Source organism: Odocoileus virginianus, chromosome 11 (assembly GCF_023699985.2).
Source record: "Odocoileus virginianus isolate 20LAN1187 ecotype Illinois chromosome 11, Ovbor_1.2, whole genome shotgun sequence".
NCBI classification, from domain to species: domain Eukaryota; kingdom Metazoa; phylum Chordata; class Mammalia; order Artiodactyla; family Cervidae; genus Odocoileus; species Odocoileus virginianus.
In genome coordinates this window covers 17,998,450-18,016,242 of record NC_069684.1, presented here as the reverse complement: position 1 = coordinate 18,016,242, position 17,793 = coordinate 17,998,450, and the positions used below count along the sequence as shown (strand labels likewise).

Here is a 17,793-nt window from a genome sequence, read left to right as displayed (position 1 = left end):
TTATTTTATTCCTTTTAATAAACCATGAGATTGGAACTACTATTAATCCACATTTTATAATGAGGAAACCTAAGTTCAAAGAACTTAAGTAGGGTCCTACAGCCAGGATGTAATGGAGATGGGATGTAAGCGCAAGCATTCTGGCTCCATAACCTGTGGTTTTAAACACTATCATTTAACAGACCTGGTAGTCATTTTATGTAAGATGTTTAACTTTGATTAGTGGATCAACTAATGGAATCTTAAAATCAGATTTGAAAGAATGTGATTATAAGTAGAAATTAAGATTTCATCTCCTTAACTGTTTGTCCATATTAATTTGAAGATGATGTTAACATATACTCTTTTTAGTAACTTATTAGTCGCCTTTTTGTGTATGTGGGTAAAGCATCAGATATCCAGATTGTTTCTAGCTTTCTTAATACTGTTTCTCCGTTATTTTAATTAAAATCAAAGCAAAGTAGAAGTTGAAAGACCTTAGCCATAATAAGAAAGGAAGGAGAATTCTCATTTAAAAGGGGGACTCCAGATAAATCTAAGATGAATTTGACTATGTGTTAGGGCCTGACTTATCATGGAATTAAGTATGTTCTGTTTATTTTCATCTTCATCTCTGCTCACTACACCTCTGACCAGACTACTTGCTCACTTCTTTTTAAATATTTCCAGGGTATTTCGTTTGCCTATCTGTAATTGCTGTTACTACATGGTGCTGTCAGTATTTCTTTTGGTGTTTATTTGCCCAAAGGGATTGTGGGTGGTACAGGCCATGTTTTATTTATTCAGTACCTTCACAATGCTTGACATATAATAAATACTTAATGAATCTTTGTTAAATGCATGAATATGATTAAGTTTATTGGTTCTCTTATACAAACATTAACTACTCCCTCCTTTCTTTATTTTTTCATCTTCTCTCTTCTGTAATCTATCCCTTCCTCCCAGTTTCTATTTTATGCTACTCCTTCCCTTTCCTAGTCCATCCCTCTGTTTCTTTCTTATTTAATACACTCTCCTACCCTTCTGCTCTTACAGAGGTTTTCTCTAATAGCCAGGTTATAAGGGTAGGTTTGGCAGGTCGTGACAGTTAATGGTAGTCTGTCTCATGTCAGTGAGAAATGAGAAATTTGCTCTAGGCTACCAGTTTCACAAAAGTCCACAACGTTTCACAGAAGTCCACGATGTTTCACAAAAGTTCACGACTAGAGACTGAGTTAGACTTCCTGATCCTTTGCTGTTACATCATAACTTGTTCTCTTGTTTCTGTCTCTTGGAGTCCTTTAAATCCATTCTATACCTAGAGTTTCTTAAAATATTATACAAACTGGTGCCAGAACCTCTTTGTGCATAAATGATTAACATCTCAATCCCTAACACCTCCTATCCTACCCTACCCTGCAAAAAAAAAAAGTTTGCTGTATCTGGAGCTTATGGTTGCAGATGATAGTATCTTTTCTGGCTTACTGAAAGAGTAAGCAAGTGATCAAAAGGTTGAACCATGGACTCAAAATACGTCAGCTCCGGAAAGTAATGTTTTATTTTATTTTATTTTATTTTATTTTTCGGAAAGTAATGTTTTAAAGCCTATATTGTATCCTGCGGACCCCTGCTCTAATTTTTAAAGCTCCAGGATAGCTGTTGCCCAGGATTGATTTGTAACAAAACCGTTTATTGTCTCCCTGAAATAATCAAAGAAATTATTTAGAGAAAGGATAGAAAGAACCAACCAAGTCTGAGAGAAGAGGGCTGTTGTCTCCCAGGCTGGATATGTCTAGTAAATACCTCGATGGCAGGGGAGCTGTAGACTCATTTTTTCAAAACAGTAGCTTAAGAATTCCGTGTTTTAGGAGTTCATTTTCACCTGTGTGAGATAGAAAGGGCCTAACAGGGTAAGAAGGAAAGCTGCCTTCAGCCCATCTTCACTTCACTCAAGGCCTTTCAAGACACGTTGGTACAGTTTGAACCTCTTTCTGGTGTTAAGTGTCTAACTCCTCCCTCTGCGATGCCAGGATTTTCCTTTGCAGTGGTAAACAGGCTTCCACAAAACAGGGTTAGAAGGCATTACCTTCTGTAAAATGGGGATATAGATAACACCTAGCACATAGAATTTGTTATAGTTAATGGATTATAAGAAATGCATCATGAGAAAAATACACAGCATGGATTAGTGTTCAAGACGTATAACCTGAATTTATTTATCGTTTTCGTAATAGTGGGGTGTGGGCTGATTTTTGTGACGTAATTTCAAGACAGATATGATCATATTGCCATGGCATTAGCGAAATGAAAGTGACTTTGGTGAGAGAATAAGACATACTTTAGCCAAGGTACTATCTTTCCCTTCCTACCTTTGGTAGGCAAAGAAGAGCTTTGTATTCAGTTAGCTAAGATGAGAGAATATTCCAGAAATAATCATAGCACATGGGTCTCCAGCAAATTTATCTTAGACGTTAATGGTAAACGTCCTCTCAGTGCGTTTCTGCCATTCTCTCTGCTTTCAACTTCAGCTCTTCCCACCTCTCTGCTTTCTGTTTTTTGACTCTTGCTCTTCCTGCCTTCCCCCCGCCCCACCCTTTAAATTTCTTTCTTAGTGATCTATTCAACTCATTCTTTTCACTACTAATTTTAAACCTAACTATTGTTGCCAGGTACCCTGTGTTTGTGATTGGTTCATTGGTTTCCATTTTATCAACTAAATCATGCTTCAGAGTCAGACACAAATTAGATAAATTTAATATGAATTTTCTTGTTTCTTTGTTTTCTTTTTTTTTTTTTTTCTTTCTCCTAGTTCCGAGTGTTTACAGCCCCCTTCCATAAGGTAGGCTTTGCTGATTTCTGGCTGGCCGACCAGCTGAACAGCCTGTCCGTGATACTAATGGACCTGGAGTACATGATCTGCTTCTACAGCTTTGAGCTCAAATGGGACGAAAGTGAGGGCCTGTTGCCAAATGAGTCAGAAGGTAGGGTATGAATGTGCATCCACACTACTGAACTGCCAGTGTAAACCAAGAAATATTGGGAATGATAACTGAGAAATTTAAGCTCATCCAATAATATTACAAACTTAATTAAATGTACTTGGCACTGTTTAAGCAGTATCTTTATCTGATATAATTTGGCTCTTAAATTATATATTATAATTTTAGCCACTCATTTGCCAGGAAATTTACAACTTACATTTAAAGAATTCTAAAGCTAAAAAACTTCTAGTACATCGGTAATTATATCACAGATGCTCTAGTGTCAACAACTGGCATCACAGTATTGCTTTATGATGATCAAAAATACTGATTATTTGGAAATTAGATCAAGTGCTTTGAGCAAGTCATTAGAGATTGTTTTTTAGTTCTTATTGGAGACCTCCTTGTTTTCATTTTGGCTCTTTTTGTCACTCTTACTATCATTTATGCCAGGTATTCTAGTTAGGGAATTTTGCCTTAATGATGAAGATCAAATTTAGACAGATTATGTAACATCTGACTAATGAAAGTTAATGATGCCAGCGCCAACACAGATTTTCATTAACTTCCAGCAAACCACAACTCTGTTATATGTGGAGCCACTATGATATATTTCCAGAATTTGAAGAAAATTGATTTACCAACTCTGTTCTTCTCATTTTAAAAATGTAAACTCTGCCCTTTGGTTTTTTTTGTTGTTGTTGCTGTTGTTTGTTTCATTTGTTTTAAAGAACAAGAGTGTGAGCAACCTACAATGGATATGTTGTAGTGGTTTGAAGTTCATAAAATTGACTGTCATCAACAGTGACATCTGTAGGTTTTCCAGATGTTTCAGGTTACAGAGCTCACTAATTTTTTTCCTCTTTGATTAGTGTACTCAACTTCTAATTGTCGTATAGTTTTACTAGACTCCTCTAGAGGAGTGTAGCTGATTACACTACGAAGGTTTACATTACGTTACAAAGCTGATTACAGAGGGGCCTTCCCAGGTGGCTCCAATGGTAAAGAAGCCGCCTGTCAATGCAGGAGACCTGGGTTCAGTCCCTGGGCTGAGAAGATCCTCTGGAGAAGGGAATGGCAACCCACTCCACTATTCTTGCCTAGAGAATCCCATGGACAGAGGAGCCTGGCGGGCTACAGTCTGTGTGGTCACAAAAGTCGGACACAACTGAGCATGCACACAAAGGCATGGATTACAAAACTGTAAATCTGAGTGGGCAGATTTTAATAAGCTCCCACTGTGTATTTTACCTTCTCTCCTTGGCTTACCGATCACTAAAAAGTTTAATAGTTGCAAAGAAAAAAAATGATTCTGAAAAGCAGGTTCTTTGCTCTTAAAGACTTCCTAATGGTTACAGTATATGCAGTATATGACTAAATGATGTGAACAAGTTGGTTTTTTTTTTTTAATTGTAATCTTTTCTTCTTTGAAATCTTCACAGAACCAGAAATTTGCCACAAATATTCATATGGTGTGAGGGCTGTTGTTCAGTGCATTCCTGCTTGGCTTCGTTTTATCCAGTGCCTGCGCCGATACCGAGACACAAAAAGAGCCTTTCCTCATTTAGTTAATGCTGGGAAATACTCCACGACTTTCTTCACGGTGACGTTTGCAGCCCTTTACAGCACTCACAAAGGTATTCAATGGTTGTGAAAAGATTTTTCAAAATGCAGATTTTCACCACTTGAATCTGTTTCTTAATATGGTTACCTTTCCATTTGTCATGCTTTTTTTCCCCATTGAATTTCCAGTCCCCTCAGTTAGTTTGTCCTTGAACACAATTTTAGCCTCATTTCAGTATTTACTAACAAGTACCATTGAAAGGAATCAAAGTCATACAGAATAGGAAGGATTTGTGATGATGTTTGAAATCCTGAATTATGTTTATTTAATGGGTTCAATCCAAGACACTTTGGATTTTCATTTGGTTTTTTAGACTTCTTGTTCATTAATGAGATTGGTAAAGGCTAGGTGAAAAAGACTCCCTCTGGCAGTCATGTATATTTTTAATCGTTTCCTTCACCAAGTAGTAGCGTTTGTTTCCAGCCTATTTAACTGCAAATTGAGTTCTCTGATCTCTCTAGTTTCTTATCTCCATGGCAACTAGTTATTACTTGAGACTGTTCTTCTGTTGGGAGGAGAAAAAGGCTTTTAGGTTCTGAGCCACATGCAGTCGCTCCTTTTGAATTTTTAACCTTCTTCTAAGAACTGTCAATCAAAGATCTCACTTGCTTTTACTAAAATGCCTTCCTTCTTTGTTTAAATCAGTGTCAGCCTACACCTTAGAAGCTGCACTCTCATCTAAAGAAATGTTACCAGTTGAAATTACTATAGTTATTTTTAGATAGCTTGATAAAATTTTTTCTGGTGATGTTTAATTGAGATGCTGTATGTAGGAGCCCTGCCTAGTGCTCTAGAAGTGCTGCTGTGTGTCTGATGGTCTTGAGAGATTAGGGTGATTTTTTTTTTTTAAAGCTTGAGATTTGGTCCAATAGAACACCTAATTGATACTTCCACTTTTTGCAGTAGATTCCATGATTGCAGTAATATTGATAATGTAGCCAATAATTTTACCACTGAGGAGGTACTCTTGTTAAATGATATAATTTAACTAAGTACCTCAGTGAAAGAGTCACATCCTAAAGGTCCCTTACTTTTTTCTTTTATAACTCCTCTCGTATGTGTACTTACTGTTTGGCTAGCTCCTCAGACTCTCCGTTGTCCATGCTTACTTGTTGGCCTCGGATACTTAACATTGTGTACTCAGTTGTGTATTTTAGCCTTTCTGCAGGTCTCTTCCTTCAAGGATTACTCCTCTAAATTTCCAGCCATTCCATCAACCCTGACTCTGTCCTGTAGGCAGTAAGACTGATATTTCTGTTACTGGAGTAGAAGGGGTATTGGGAACACCTTCTAGGCAAAAAACCACAAACTCAGAATTTTTACTCTTTATTGCCAGTGTCTTTCCAAAGTAAGCTCAGGCTTTTTGCCTGCTTTTGGTTCCCAGTATGTTTTAATAGTTATTCTTTTTTTTTTACTTAACAATATTACATTAGTTTCAGGTGTATATTGTAGTGGTTCAGTATTTTTATACAAAGTGGTCAAAATAAGTCTAGTTACTGTCTATCACCATATCAAGTTATTACAGTATTATTGACTATATTCCCTATGCTGTGCATTAGATCCTTGTGACTTACTTATTTTATAACTGGAAGTTTATACCTCTTAGTCTCCCACACCTATTTCATTCATCCCGTCCCCTACCTCCCCTTTGGCAACCACCAGTTTGTTCTCTGTATATATGTCTACTTCTGTTTTGTTATATTTGTTCTTTTTTTTTGGTTTGTTTTTTTAGGTTCTACTTATAAGTGAAATCATACAATATTTACCTTTCTCTATCTGCTTATTTCACTTAGCATAATACCCTCTATCACCCCACTCCAGTACTCTTGCCTAGAAAATCCCATAGACAGAGGAGCCTGGTGGGCTGCAGTCCATGGGGTCGCAAAGAGTCAGACATGACTAAGCAACTTCACTTTCACTTTTATGTATTGGAGAAGGAAATGGCAACCCACTCCAGTGTTCTTGCCTAGAGAATCCCAGGGACGGGGTCGCACAGAGTCGGACACGACTGAAGTGACTTAGCAGCAGCAGCAGCAATACCCTCTGTGACCATTCATGTTATGAGAAGTAGCAAGATTTCATTCTTTTTATGACTGAATAATGTTCCATTCTGTGCATATACCACATCTTTATCCATTCTTCTATTGATGGATGCTTAGACTGCTTTCATACCTTGGCTGTTACTATTGAGGCATTGAACACAGTGGTGCATATATCTTTTCAAATTAGTGCTTTTGTTTTCCTCAGAAAAATTCCCAGAAGTGAACTTGCTGGGTTGTGTGGTATTCCTATTTTTATCTTTTTAAGGAATCTCCATACTGTTTTCCATAGTGGCTGTACCAATTTAAATTTCCACCTACAGTGCACAAGGATTCCCTTTTCTCCACATCCTCTCCAACAGTTGGTATTTGTTGTCTTTTTGGTAATAGTCATTCTGACAAATGTAAGGTGATAAATCATTGTGGTTTTGAATTGCATTTCCACGATGATTAGTGATGCTGAACATCTTTTCTTGTGCCTGACAGCCATCTGGATATTTTCTTTGGAAAAATATCCGTTCAGGACCTCTGCCCATTTTTAAAATAGGTGTGTTTTTCTGGATGGTGAGGTGTATTAGTAATTTGTATATTTTGTATGTTAACCCCTTTTCTCACATGCTTAGTCTGTCAGTCGTGTCTGACTCTTTGCGACCCCATAGACTATAACCCACCAGGCTCCTCTGTTAATGAGGATTTACTAATTCTTACCTGTGCTGTGCTGTGCTTAGTCACTCAGTTGTTTCAGTCACTTTGCAACCCGCCAGACTCCTCTGTCCGTGGGGATTCTCCAGGCAAGAATACTGGAGTGGGTTGCCATGGCCTTCTCCAGGGGATCTTCCCAGCCCAGGTATCACACCCAGGTCTCCTGCATTTCAGGCAGATTCTTTACCAGCTGAGCTATCAGGGAAGCCCTAATTCAGAATTAAAACTAAAAAGTGAGGTATTTACACAGGGGTATACATAAGTATGTTAACTTCAGTCAAAACTTTTTGTTGTTGTGCATCAACTTATTGTGCTTTGCAGGTATGTTTTATTGGGGCTTCCCTGGTGGCTGAGATGGTAAAGAATCTGCCTGTAATGCAGGAGACCTGGGTTTGATCCCTGGGTCAGGAAGATCCCCTGGAAAAGGGAATGGCTACCCACTCCAGTATTCTTGCCTAGAGAATTCCATGGACAGAGGAGCCTGGCAGGCTGCAGTTCATGGGGTTGCAACTGAGCAACTAACACTTTTACTTTCACTGCCTAGAGCTGGTTTATATGTGTCTTCCTTTATGGAAATCTTTTAAAAGGGACACTTATGATCACTTTGCATGTGTATGGTGGGGGTATTGTACCAGGTATCAATTATGAATGTGTTTGGTCTTTTGTTCAAGTAGTAGCTGTTTACTGACTGAATTTGATTCATGTGCCCACAGACAAATTTTTAAACACACAAGCATTTTTTAGAGAGAGCATTGGTTGTATAGCCCAACCATATCCCTTAAATTAAAAAAAAAAGTGCAGAACACTTTATATACTTGCTATTAAAAGAACATTATAGTTGCTACATATTAAATATTTCTATCACTAATTTTTCTTTTTACCAAAAAGACAATTCAAAGTAACCTTTGACAGAAAATTTGACATTAAGTGGTGATCAGAAGTAGAATCTGATTTCTCTTGTTTGCTTGGACAGTATTCCAAGCAAAAAGACATCAGAAACCAGAGACTTTAGAAATGATCATTGAGCTAAAACAGCAGATTCTGTATGGTTAATGATGTAGATTTTTTTCTATTGAACGTGTATGTCTTATTGCAAAGGACACATTTTCTGAGGGGGGGAAGTGTAGAAAATGGTGAGGTAACCTTGTTCAGACTCAGGAATCTGAGTCCTTTCAGAGAACTAGCCTATAAGAGTTACCATAGTAACAGCATTATTGGGGGCATTTTCAAGATTGTTCCAAAGGTTATGTCCTATGTTGCATGGTTTGTAAAAATGGATGCACAAGATTAACTCTATACTTAAAACCATTTTTTTCAAGTGAGGGAAGTAAGTATGATAATACTGCAGCTAGCCCTCCCTTGTAGTAAGAAGGAAACACACTTTAAATATTTCAGTATATTTTATTTTCCATCACTGATTTTAGAAATGCTCAAAGCCAATCTTATTTTAAGAATCCACTCTTCATTACAAGCCTAAATTAGAAGCCATTCCTACAAGTTTTTTTGTTGGAATTGGGAGTAGAGGAGACAGGAAAGTGTGTAAATGGTTTCTGTGTGTTCTTGGGGTTTCTTGGCCTTGGCTAGGAAAAGCCAGTGGGAGGTACAATAATAGAAAAACCCATTATGTTGTTATTTCTAATCCATTGATGCAGTGAGAGTACTTCATTAGATTTTCTGTTTTTCATTTACAGTTTCTAACATTCTAAAATATTTATAAATTCTTAGTAGATGTTGCTCTTTGCTGTTCTCTGAATACATAGAAGGATAAAAAAGTTCTTTTAAAAATATTTCATATTTTACTTTAGACATTTTTGTCAGCATTTGTTAGCATTTACTATAAGACATTTTAAAATACTTGGGAAAGAGATATTCTCTACTCACTTAAAAGCTGAGTTCATTTGTATTTCTTTGCTCCGTGGTTTTCCAGTGCCCAGATCTCTCCTATCTTCTGGGTCCTGTCGTCTTTAGCATTCTGTAAGGCACGCTGTGGCCCCTCATGAGGATTCCTCAGCAGTAATTCAGCGCCTTCAGTGCAGAGTCATTTCATTGTTCTGGGTGAGCACACATAGTCCTGAAGTGCTTCCTCTCTCCGGGTATGGCCCGTTGGTTACCCTGTTTCTACCCTGAATAATAGACTTCTATGCCAGAATTTCCAAATTTTAGTTTTGTTACATTATAATAGAAACACAGTTTAGTGTTGTTTTTTTTTTTAATCTCTGGGGAAACTTTTGTTTCATTAACTTTTTAAAGACATAAACAAACTTTTAAAAAACCACTCATTTGAATAAATGCTTTCATTTTGGACTTAATGTTGAAAGTAGCTCAAATCTTTAACCCTTTTGAAATTGGATACATTTTGCTGTAATTTTTCTAGCCTGTCTAATAAGGCAAACAAGAGACAGATTATTTTAGAATTCACCATTTGTGATCATTGGCTTAAATCTTGCTGGATGCTATAAAATCACATATGAGATATTGTTTGTTTCTGATTATTAAATTGACTTTAACAGTATTTCTTGAGTAACTTTCATCTACTCGGCATTGTGCTGATTTTAAATGGTTTTATAAATATTACACTAACAATCTCTTTTTACTTAAATTGTTTTTAAAATATTAATTATGGATTTGAATAGATTATATTTTTGTATCATCTTTGTCATTTAAAAGAAAAAGCTTTTTAGAAAAACACTTATACCTTGATGCCATTTTTGTTGTCTTTTCTCTAATTACTTTTTGTTTTCTTAGTTGCTATTTTAACTGATAGATGTAATTTGTTAGCACTTCTGTGTAAATTGTGTTGCTTTTGAAATACTCATGCATAAAAATTTAAAGTTTAAAAACAATCTCTGTTATTTAGATACTAGTAGAGGATCTGTGATGTTTAAAAGAGAGGTCAAAATTATGAATTCAGTTTATGGAGCAATATGTCTAATTAAAAGGAATTTAAAGACAATTACTTGCAAATAAAATTTTTAATTTTAATTTATAGGTTATTTATCTTATATATAATTTTATATGAGACCGTTGTTAGTGAAAAGTATAAACATCGAGAAAAGTTACTGTTCTTAGGTATTTTCAGCAGGAAAAAAAGGAAAAAGTGAGGAGCCAAATGAGTTACAAGTCTTTAAGTTCCTGCTCGGTATATGTTACTCTGGGGAATATAAGTAGTAGATTATATATGATCTCTTTCTTTCAGAGTTTCATAGTATAATACTGTAAGTGTACTAATCAGATATTGCTGTGTGTTAAACCACCCCAAACTTCAGCAACTTAAAACAGCAGTAATTTATTCTTTATCTCTGCGTAGATATTTATTCTCCTTTTTATCTGTGGGTCAGCTGGGAATTGTTGGAACATCTATAGATTAGACTCAGCTAGATTGCACGGCTTTCACACCACCATTTTCATTGGGTTTTTGGTGCTTCCCTGAAAGTTGGGTTTGAGTTGGCTATGTTTGTTCATTTTGGGGCCCCAGCCAAGGGGACAGCAATTATCCAAGGAAAAGCCTTTCAAGTGGTGCTAACAGAAACAGTTCTGTTGCAGAAAGACATTTTAAGTCTTTGCTTTCCTCACATCTGCTAGCTTCCCATTGGCCAAAGCAAGTCATATAGCTGAGGTTAAAGGAGTCTGCCCATCCTGAACAGCCAAAGCAAATTATTAAATGCAACATCAATGAGTAAGAGTCACAGAAGAAGGGAGTGGAAATTTTTAATCTGTAATCTAATCACAACAGAAACAGAAATCAGTTTTAACTGACTTTTTTTAATTGGAAAGGATATAAACATAATTTTTCAGAATAAATAAACATGACTAATAAACATATGAAAAATGTTCTACTTCACTAAAAGCAGAAGAAATGCTAATTGAAATCATATTTAATCATGATGATGCCCTTTGCTGGCAGGTATGTAGAGAAATGGACACTCATTCTGTTGATTGAATTGGTAAGCAATTTGGTAATTCTGTCAAGAGTATTAAAATCATTCATACCTTTTCACCTAGTAAGTCCCTTTCCATAACTTTTTCCTAAGGAAGTGATTAGAGAAATGGGTGAATATGAATGTATGTTCACAGCATTGTATAGTAAAAAATGAAAGTAGTCTAATAAATGTCCAGCAGTGGAGAATAATTCAATTATAGTGAGTTTATATGGTGACTTGTAAAAAATGACCCACAGCACTTGAAAATGAAGAATAACGATATTATTTAAAGATAATAATTATTGAAAACTTCTATGCACTAACATCCTTTTAAGCAGTTTTAAGCATTTAACATGTGTTGACTTATTTAATCTTCGTAACAACATTTTGAGGTGTTAGAATCAGAGCTGAACGGTAATGTGGCAAAAGTAAATTTTATTCAGGAACTGTTACAGTAGAGGAAAAGAGCTCTCAGTACAGAACTGGGCTCAATTCTGAATATAGAATGGACAAGTGGGGATTTATAGCCAAGGAGCAGGATAGTGGTCACTGAGTGGAAATTGCTTAAAAGGAAACACCAACGGTAAGGGAGGATTCTGGCTAAACTGACTTCACAGGATTTTTGCTGAAATTAGACCAGGGTGATCAGATGCCAGGGGTAGAGGATGAGGAATTTGATGAGATATTGAGGGTAAAAGAGTCTCTATAAACTGACTTAGCAAAATTCTTGCCACAACTGGGAGATGCATGCTTGACAAGGATGGACACCAAATTTTAGGTCTAGAGAACTTAGAGGAGCCTGATTAGAGTTATATCAAGGAGAGTCTTTGTCCACCCATCACTTAGGCTATGTGCTACTGACCAACCCTGGAGTAGTGTGGGAGGGAATTACCTGCAGATGTGAATACCTGGGGGCAAGGAACTTTGGATGCCATTTTAGAGAATGGCTGCCACACTGTGGGCCTCACCATTATTATTCTCTATTATTCATTTGCTGTGGAAATACACATGTACTAAGTGGCACTTTCAGAAAAGAGAGAGAAACTTGAGTCCTCAGTCTTCAAGATAGATTTCTAAAACTCTGGGAGTTTTGCCTTCCAATAACCCTCTATACCCAAGATTCATATGACACCCAACAGAAATCCTCTGGTTATTTTAAGAAAGAAAGAGAAGTCTCTCAGTCGTGTCTGACTCTTTGTGACCCAATGCACTGTGGTCTACCAGGCTTCTCCATCCATGGAATTTTCCAGGAAAGAGTACTGGAGTGGATTGCCATTTCCTTCTCCAGGGGATCATCCTGACCCAGGGATCGAACCCAGGTCTCCCACATTGCAGACAGATGCTTTACCGTCTGAACCACCAGGGAAGCCAGTTATTTTAAGAAGGAAGGTTTATTTCAAGCATGTTAGGTAGCTTACAGAATCCCCAACAGTGAAGACATCACAGCTTATATGTGCAACATTACTGATCCTGGCTGGACACCTGTGTTACCTCTAGAACTGCAACTTCAAGTATCTCTAACATGAGAATGTGGCTGCTTCTCTTTGCCTGAGTAAATTCTGTGTGTACCAAAGAAAAAAACAGGAGAGTCTTTGATAGAAGTAATCACTTGATCATCATTTTTAGATGAAGAAGTTGAAAACAGGTTAAGGACTTGCCAAAGTCCTACAGTTATGAAAGAATCTAGGTTATGAATCTGAATATAAACAATATAGCTCCAAAGTCAAGTAGCAAGTAGGTGACAAAGTTAGAATTCACACCCAAGTCTTGGGATTGTTTATACTCTACTCTAAACTCCCTTCTAATGTTATAGAATGACCTGAGCTCATCTCACAAGTGAAATGTTAAATTCGTGGTAAACATAGGAAGATCAGATAGGGTAGTGTGCTGTCCCTATGCCAGTGCCAAATAAATTTGTGTTTGGGAAATCACAGAGGTACATTGGGGGAGAGTAATTTAAACTGTACTTTTACATGGATAGGCCACATCAAAAGGCCTCTTTGTGATCCTTTTGTACTAGTGGCCACATTCGTGGAAAACCAGAGACATTGCCAGGAACTGGCTATATCACATTAACAGTCATACGCTTTTATTAGTAAGAGCATTGTGGAGTCAGCCCAACTATATGAATAATTTCTCTCTGCCAGAAAATTGAAAGTCATTCTTGAATTGAAGAACTAACTAACATATTAATGTTCTTTCAAGTGATGGGAGAATGGTTTGACATGAACAGTTTGCTTAGAGTTTTATTTTTTGTTAGGGTCCGGAAATTTACTTTAAAAAAATACCAGAGATAATTAAGTATTTGTTAAAGCTGCCTGGCTACATCCTTAATACATATTGTTAATAAACATTCCAGGATGCTTCCTAGGATGTAGTAAGCAAAATATGGAAAGAAAGACCAGTGACTAATACTCAGTTTCATTGGTAGTTTTTTTTTGTTTGTTTCTTTGCTTGTTTTAATTTTTTGGCCATGTTATGCAGTATGTGGGATCTTAATTCCCTGACCAGGGATTGAACCTGCTTAGCAAGTGAGGCTCCTAACCACTAGACCACCAGGGGGATCCCTCTTTGGTAGTATTTTGAATGAGGTATAATTTGGTTTTAATTGAAATGTTTAGAGTGAAAGAATTTTTTCTTATGTTAAAAGTAGCATTTTCTTCACATATTAAAATAGTGCTTCTGCTTAATAGGAGGGAAAATAAAGCATCTTCCTACTGCTTAAATATCACATTGATGTGTTGCGTTTCTTTGTTCCTCATGTGGGATTCTCAGGGCTCTCTGTAAATACTTTTGTTTGCCTCTGAATAATAAATACCCTGGAGCATCTCTGTTTTTTTAATTGATTTTTTTTAAGAGCGTATTTCTTTTAAAAGCAGAATTGTACTACTTGCAGCTGTTTTAATCTCACCAGGAAGTCTACTCAAAAGAAATGAACATCTACCAAAGTGAATTATTAAGGCTTCTATAACATTTCATAGCTGGTGTAGAAAAGACCAGGGCACTGAAGAAGGACAAACTGAAAGTCTAGGATCTGTTGTATAACCTTCTTCCTCCTCCTCAGTTGTGAATATATGACCAACTGTATTTCCTTCCTCGACTGAAACAGATTTGATATTTGAAACCAGTGTTTAAAATTTACCTTTCATTTAACCTTCTGTTGCAAAAAGTGTAATGTCCTCACCTTAGAAAGCCAAATCCCTCTCTCTGCTCAATTTAATCAAATCCTCTGCCAGGAAGAATTTTAAATGCATCATCTTAATGAAAAGCACTATTTTATGTTGAGAAAGAACATGGGCTTTGGAGTAACCATGACTAAGATAATTTAGGAATATTTTACTGAAGACTGAGGAAGAAAAGCCATGAGATTTATCATCTAGATAGATGCCAGAGACATTCACTAATTAAAAATATACATAAGGATCCGTCTTAAATATAGCATGCGCCTACACACACACACACACACACACACACACACACACACACACACACACACACACACACACACACACACACACAATCTTTCGATCAACATCCCAGACCAACAGTTAGAATCATGACTTAAAGGTGAAATATTCAAGACATTCTCATTAAAATCTCGACTAACATGAGGATATCTGCAGTCATCATTATTATTTAACTTTCTTCTGATTATAATTATTATATAAGAAAATAAAAAGAAAGTAAGAATATTAAAACTTTTAACTGATGAATAAATTAACGTTTATGGGTAATATGGTTGTCCAGTGCTCTCACATTGTCCTTTCATGAATTTTTTATTGTCAGTGTATGATTCTTTAATAAACAGGAAAGTAGTTATTTTCATTAAAAATATTAAGAGAGTTGTCCTAGACTAGACTTACCTTTCTAAGACAGGATCCTTCAGCTCTTTATATTCTATTATTCTCATAGAGCTATTTGCCATTATGTTGGCATAGATTATTTTATTTTGAACCTGATATTAACCCTGAGAGAAAGTAGTAGTTGTTATTATTTTAACATATCAGCAGGATTAAATGGCCTGCCCAGGGTCACATGGCAGTAAGTAGCAAAACCATAATTCTCAGCCTCTGAATCCATTCCCTTTTCTACTCTGAAAAAGTTATTTCCAACAAGGTAGCATGATGTGATGCTGGGATTCTAAAACTCTGGTATATGTGTGACTCACCATGGATTATTACTTAAAAATGCATAATATTGGGCCCACCTATAATCTAATTCACTAAGATTAGGGTGATGATCCAGAAATTTGCATTTTTTTAAATTTAATTTTATTTTTTTTTCTTAACCTAGATGCCCATCAGCAGACGAAAATTTACATTTTTAACCTGTACCTCATGGTACTTCTATTAAAGGTGATTCATTGATCACACTTAAGTAAACATTAGTAGACTTTAAAGAAAGTAGTAAGCAAATATGAAAACAAGTTGGTTTGCATACTGCTTCCTCTCACTGTACTGTTTGTAAAGTCTTAGACAGTCAAGCAGTGAATAGTAGAGAAGCAGGAGAATATACTAAATTAGAGTATAGGCTTTGGATCAAATGCACCTTGGGCATGTTACCTGATAACAGAGTTCCCACTTCATAAGAAAGCTTTAAGAGAGTATGTGTCAATAAGTTCCTTAGTGAAGAATGAGAGAGCAAGGGCAGAGACGGACTAGAGGTGTTAACGCTAATGGAAGCCTCAGCAAAAATACAAAAAAAAAAAAAAAAACCAACGAAGTACCAAGGGTTCTTTACTGACCAAAAGATTTTGTTTCCCCATCAACTTTCTTTTTTTTTTTTTTTTGGCTTAAAGTCATTAGAGATTACTTAAACTTTTTATTTTTAATTAAATCTCAAAGTGAATTGTGTCCTCCCTGGTGGCTCAGTCAGTAAAGAGTCTGCCTGCAATGCCACAGATCCAGGTTCAATCCCTGGGTCGGGAGGATCCCCTGGAGAAGGAAATGGCAACCCACTCCAGTATTCTTGCCTGGAGAATTCTATGGACAGAAGAGCCTGGTGGGCTACAGTCCATGGGGTCATAAAGAGTCGGAGATGAGTGAGTGACTAACACTTTCACTTTTCACTTTCAAAGTGAATTGATACTGTAATTGATGAGATGATTCTGGATTAAATATTTGAATAGATGTTTCAGAAGTACTGGTAAAGTTTGGGATAGTACACGTTTTACTCTTATTTCTAACACCCAATATGAAAGAAAGGGCATCAAATGAAGGTTTTTATAAAAAGGCATCACAGTCTTGGACTCTGAGATTGAGTTATTTCAGATGGCTCTTTTACATCTGATATGTTATACAAGTTTAGAGTATTGATTGACAGGTTGTGTGGAAAATGGTGGGAGAGATTTTAGCATTCCATCTTTCTCTGTGCATACCTCCTATTATATATACTCTCTCCTCCTTCTTAGATCTGTTAATCATAATGTATAATACTGTCATTTTTCTAACATATCTATATTTTATTTTTATATTTTTACTCAACTCTTATTACTGTGTCCTACTGATATTCAGTTCAGTTCAGTTGCTCAGTAGTGTCCGAATCGCAGCACGCCAGGCCTCCCTGTCCATCACCAACTCTCGGAGTTTACTCAAACCCATGTCCATTGAGTTGGTGATGCCATCCAGCCATCTCATCCTCTGTTGTCCCCTTCCCCTCCTGCCCAACCCCTCCCAGAATTAGGGTCTTTTCCAGTAAGTCAACTCTTCGCATGAGGTGGCCATAGTATTGGAGTTTCAGCTTCAACATCATTCCTTCCAGTGAACACCCAGGACTGATCTTTAGGATGGATCTTTAGGATCTTCTTGCAGTCCAAGGGACTCTCAAGAGTCTTCTCCAACACCAGAGTTCAGTTATGACTACTTAAGTCTTAATCTTGTTTCCAGTTTTAGTTGTCTATAATTTTAACTTGTGTTTGTTGCTTAATTTTTTTCAGCTTAACTAAGAAAAAAGTTCCTACCCATATGAATGTAGTACCTGAAGGCTTTTTACAGCTTTATAAAGTAAGCACTTGAGAGATGTCAAAAACTTTTGGGATCCTTATATTGTAGAGTAATTATGGTCAGCAGCATTCCATTTAGTTCAAGAAATGAAACTGTTTCTCTCTTCAGGAGAGATGATGAAAACATAATTTTATACATTCTAGAATTACTATTATTTTGTTATATTACTAAAGGAGTGAGAAAAGGTAGAAGTCAATCTTTAATAAAATCACTGAAGAGATCATTTTGTTATGGAAGAGCCAGTAAATAAGGATCTATACAGATGATAAATTGCATTAAGTACAATTTAATGACTGAATTTATTTTTTCATTACATCTGTCACATCTGTTTTATTCAGCAAACATTTATAAAACACCTATTGTATGTCAGGCAGTGCTGGATGCCTGGCATGCATAGATGAACAAAACATATCTTTTTTTACTAATTTTTTAAAATTGAAGTATAGTTGATGTACAGTGTTCCAAGTATACAGCATTGGATAATCCCAGTGTACATTCCTTGGGATTATCCACATAGGCAATAATGTCAGCTGCGACAAGGGACAG

General features: G+C 36.4%; 1 protein-coding gene and 1 long non-coding RNA gene across 2 annotated transcripts in view; one reads left to right on the top strand and one right to left on the bottom strand.

Moving 5' to 3' along the window:
- Positions 1–9,501, bottom strand: part of LOC139037450 (uncharacterized) — a 29,850-nt gene extending 20,349 nt beyond the window's left edge. The window contains exon 1 of the long non-coding RNA XR_011490284.1: positions 9,207–9,501. This is a non-coding gene — a long non-coding RNA (uncharacterized lncRNA). The remainder of the gene's footprint in view (positions 1–9,206) is intronic.
- Positions 1–17,793, top strand: part of XPR1 (xenotropic and polytropic retrovirus receptor 1) — a 199,119-nt gene that overhangs the window by 153,939 nt on the left and 27,387 nt on the right. Inside the window, exons 10-11 of the mRNA XM_020868871.2 lie at positions 2,789–2,960; positions 4,403–4,597. Coding sequence (XP_020724530.1) covers positions 2,789–2,960; positions 4,403–4,597 — 367 coding nt within the window. The remainder of the gene's footprint in view (positions 1–2,788; positions 2,961–4,402; positions 4,598–17,793) is intronic.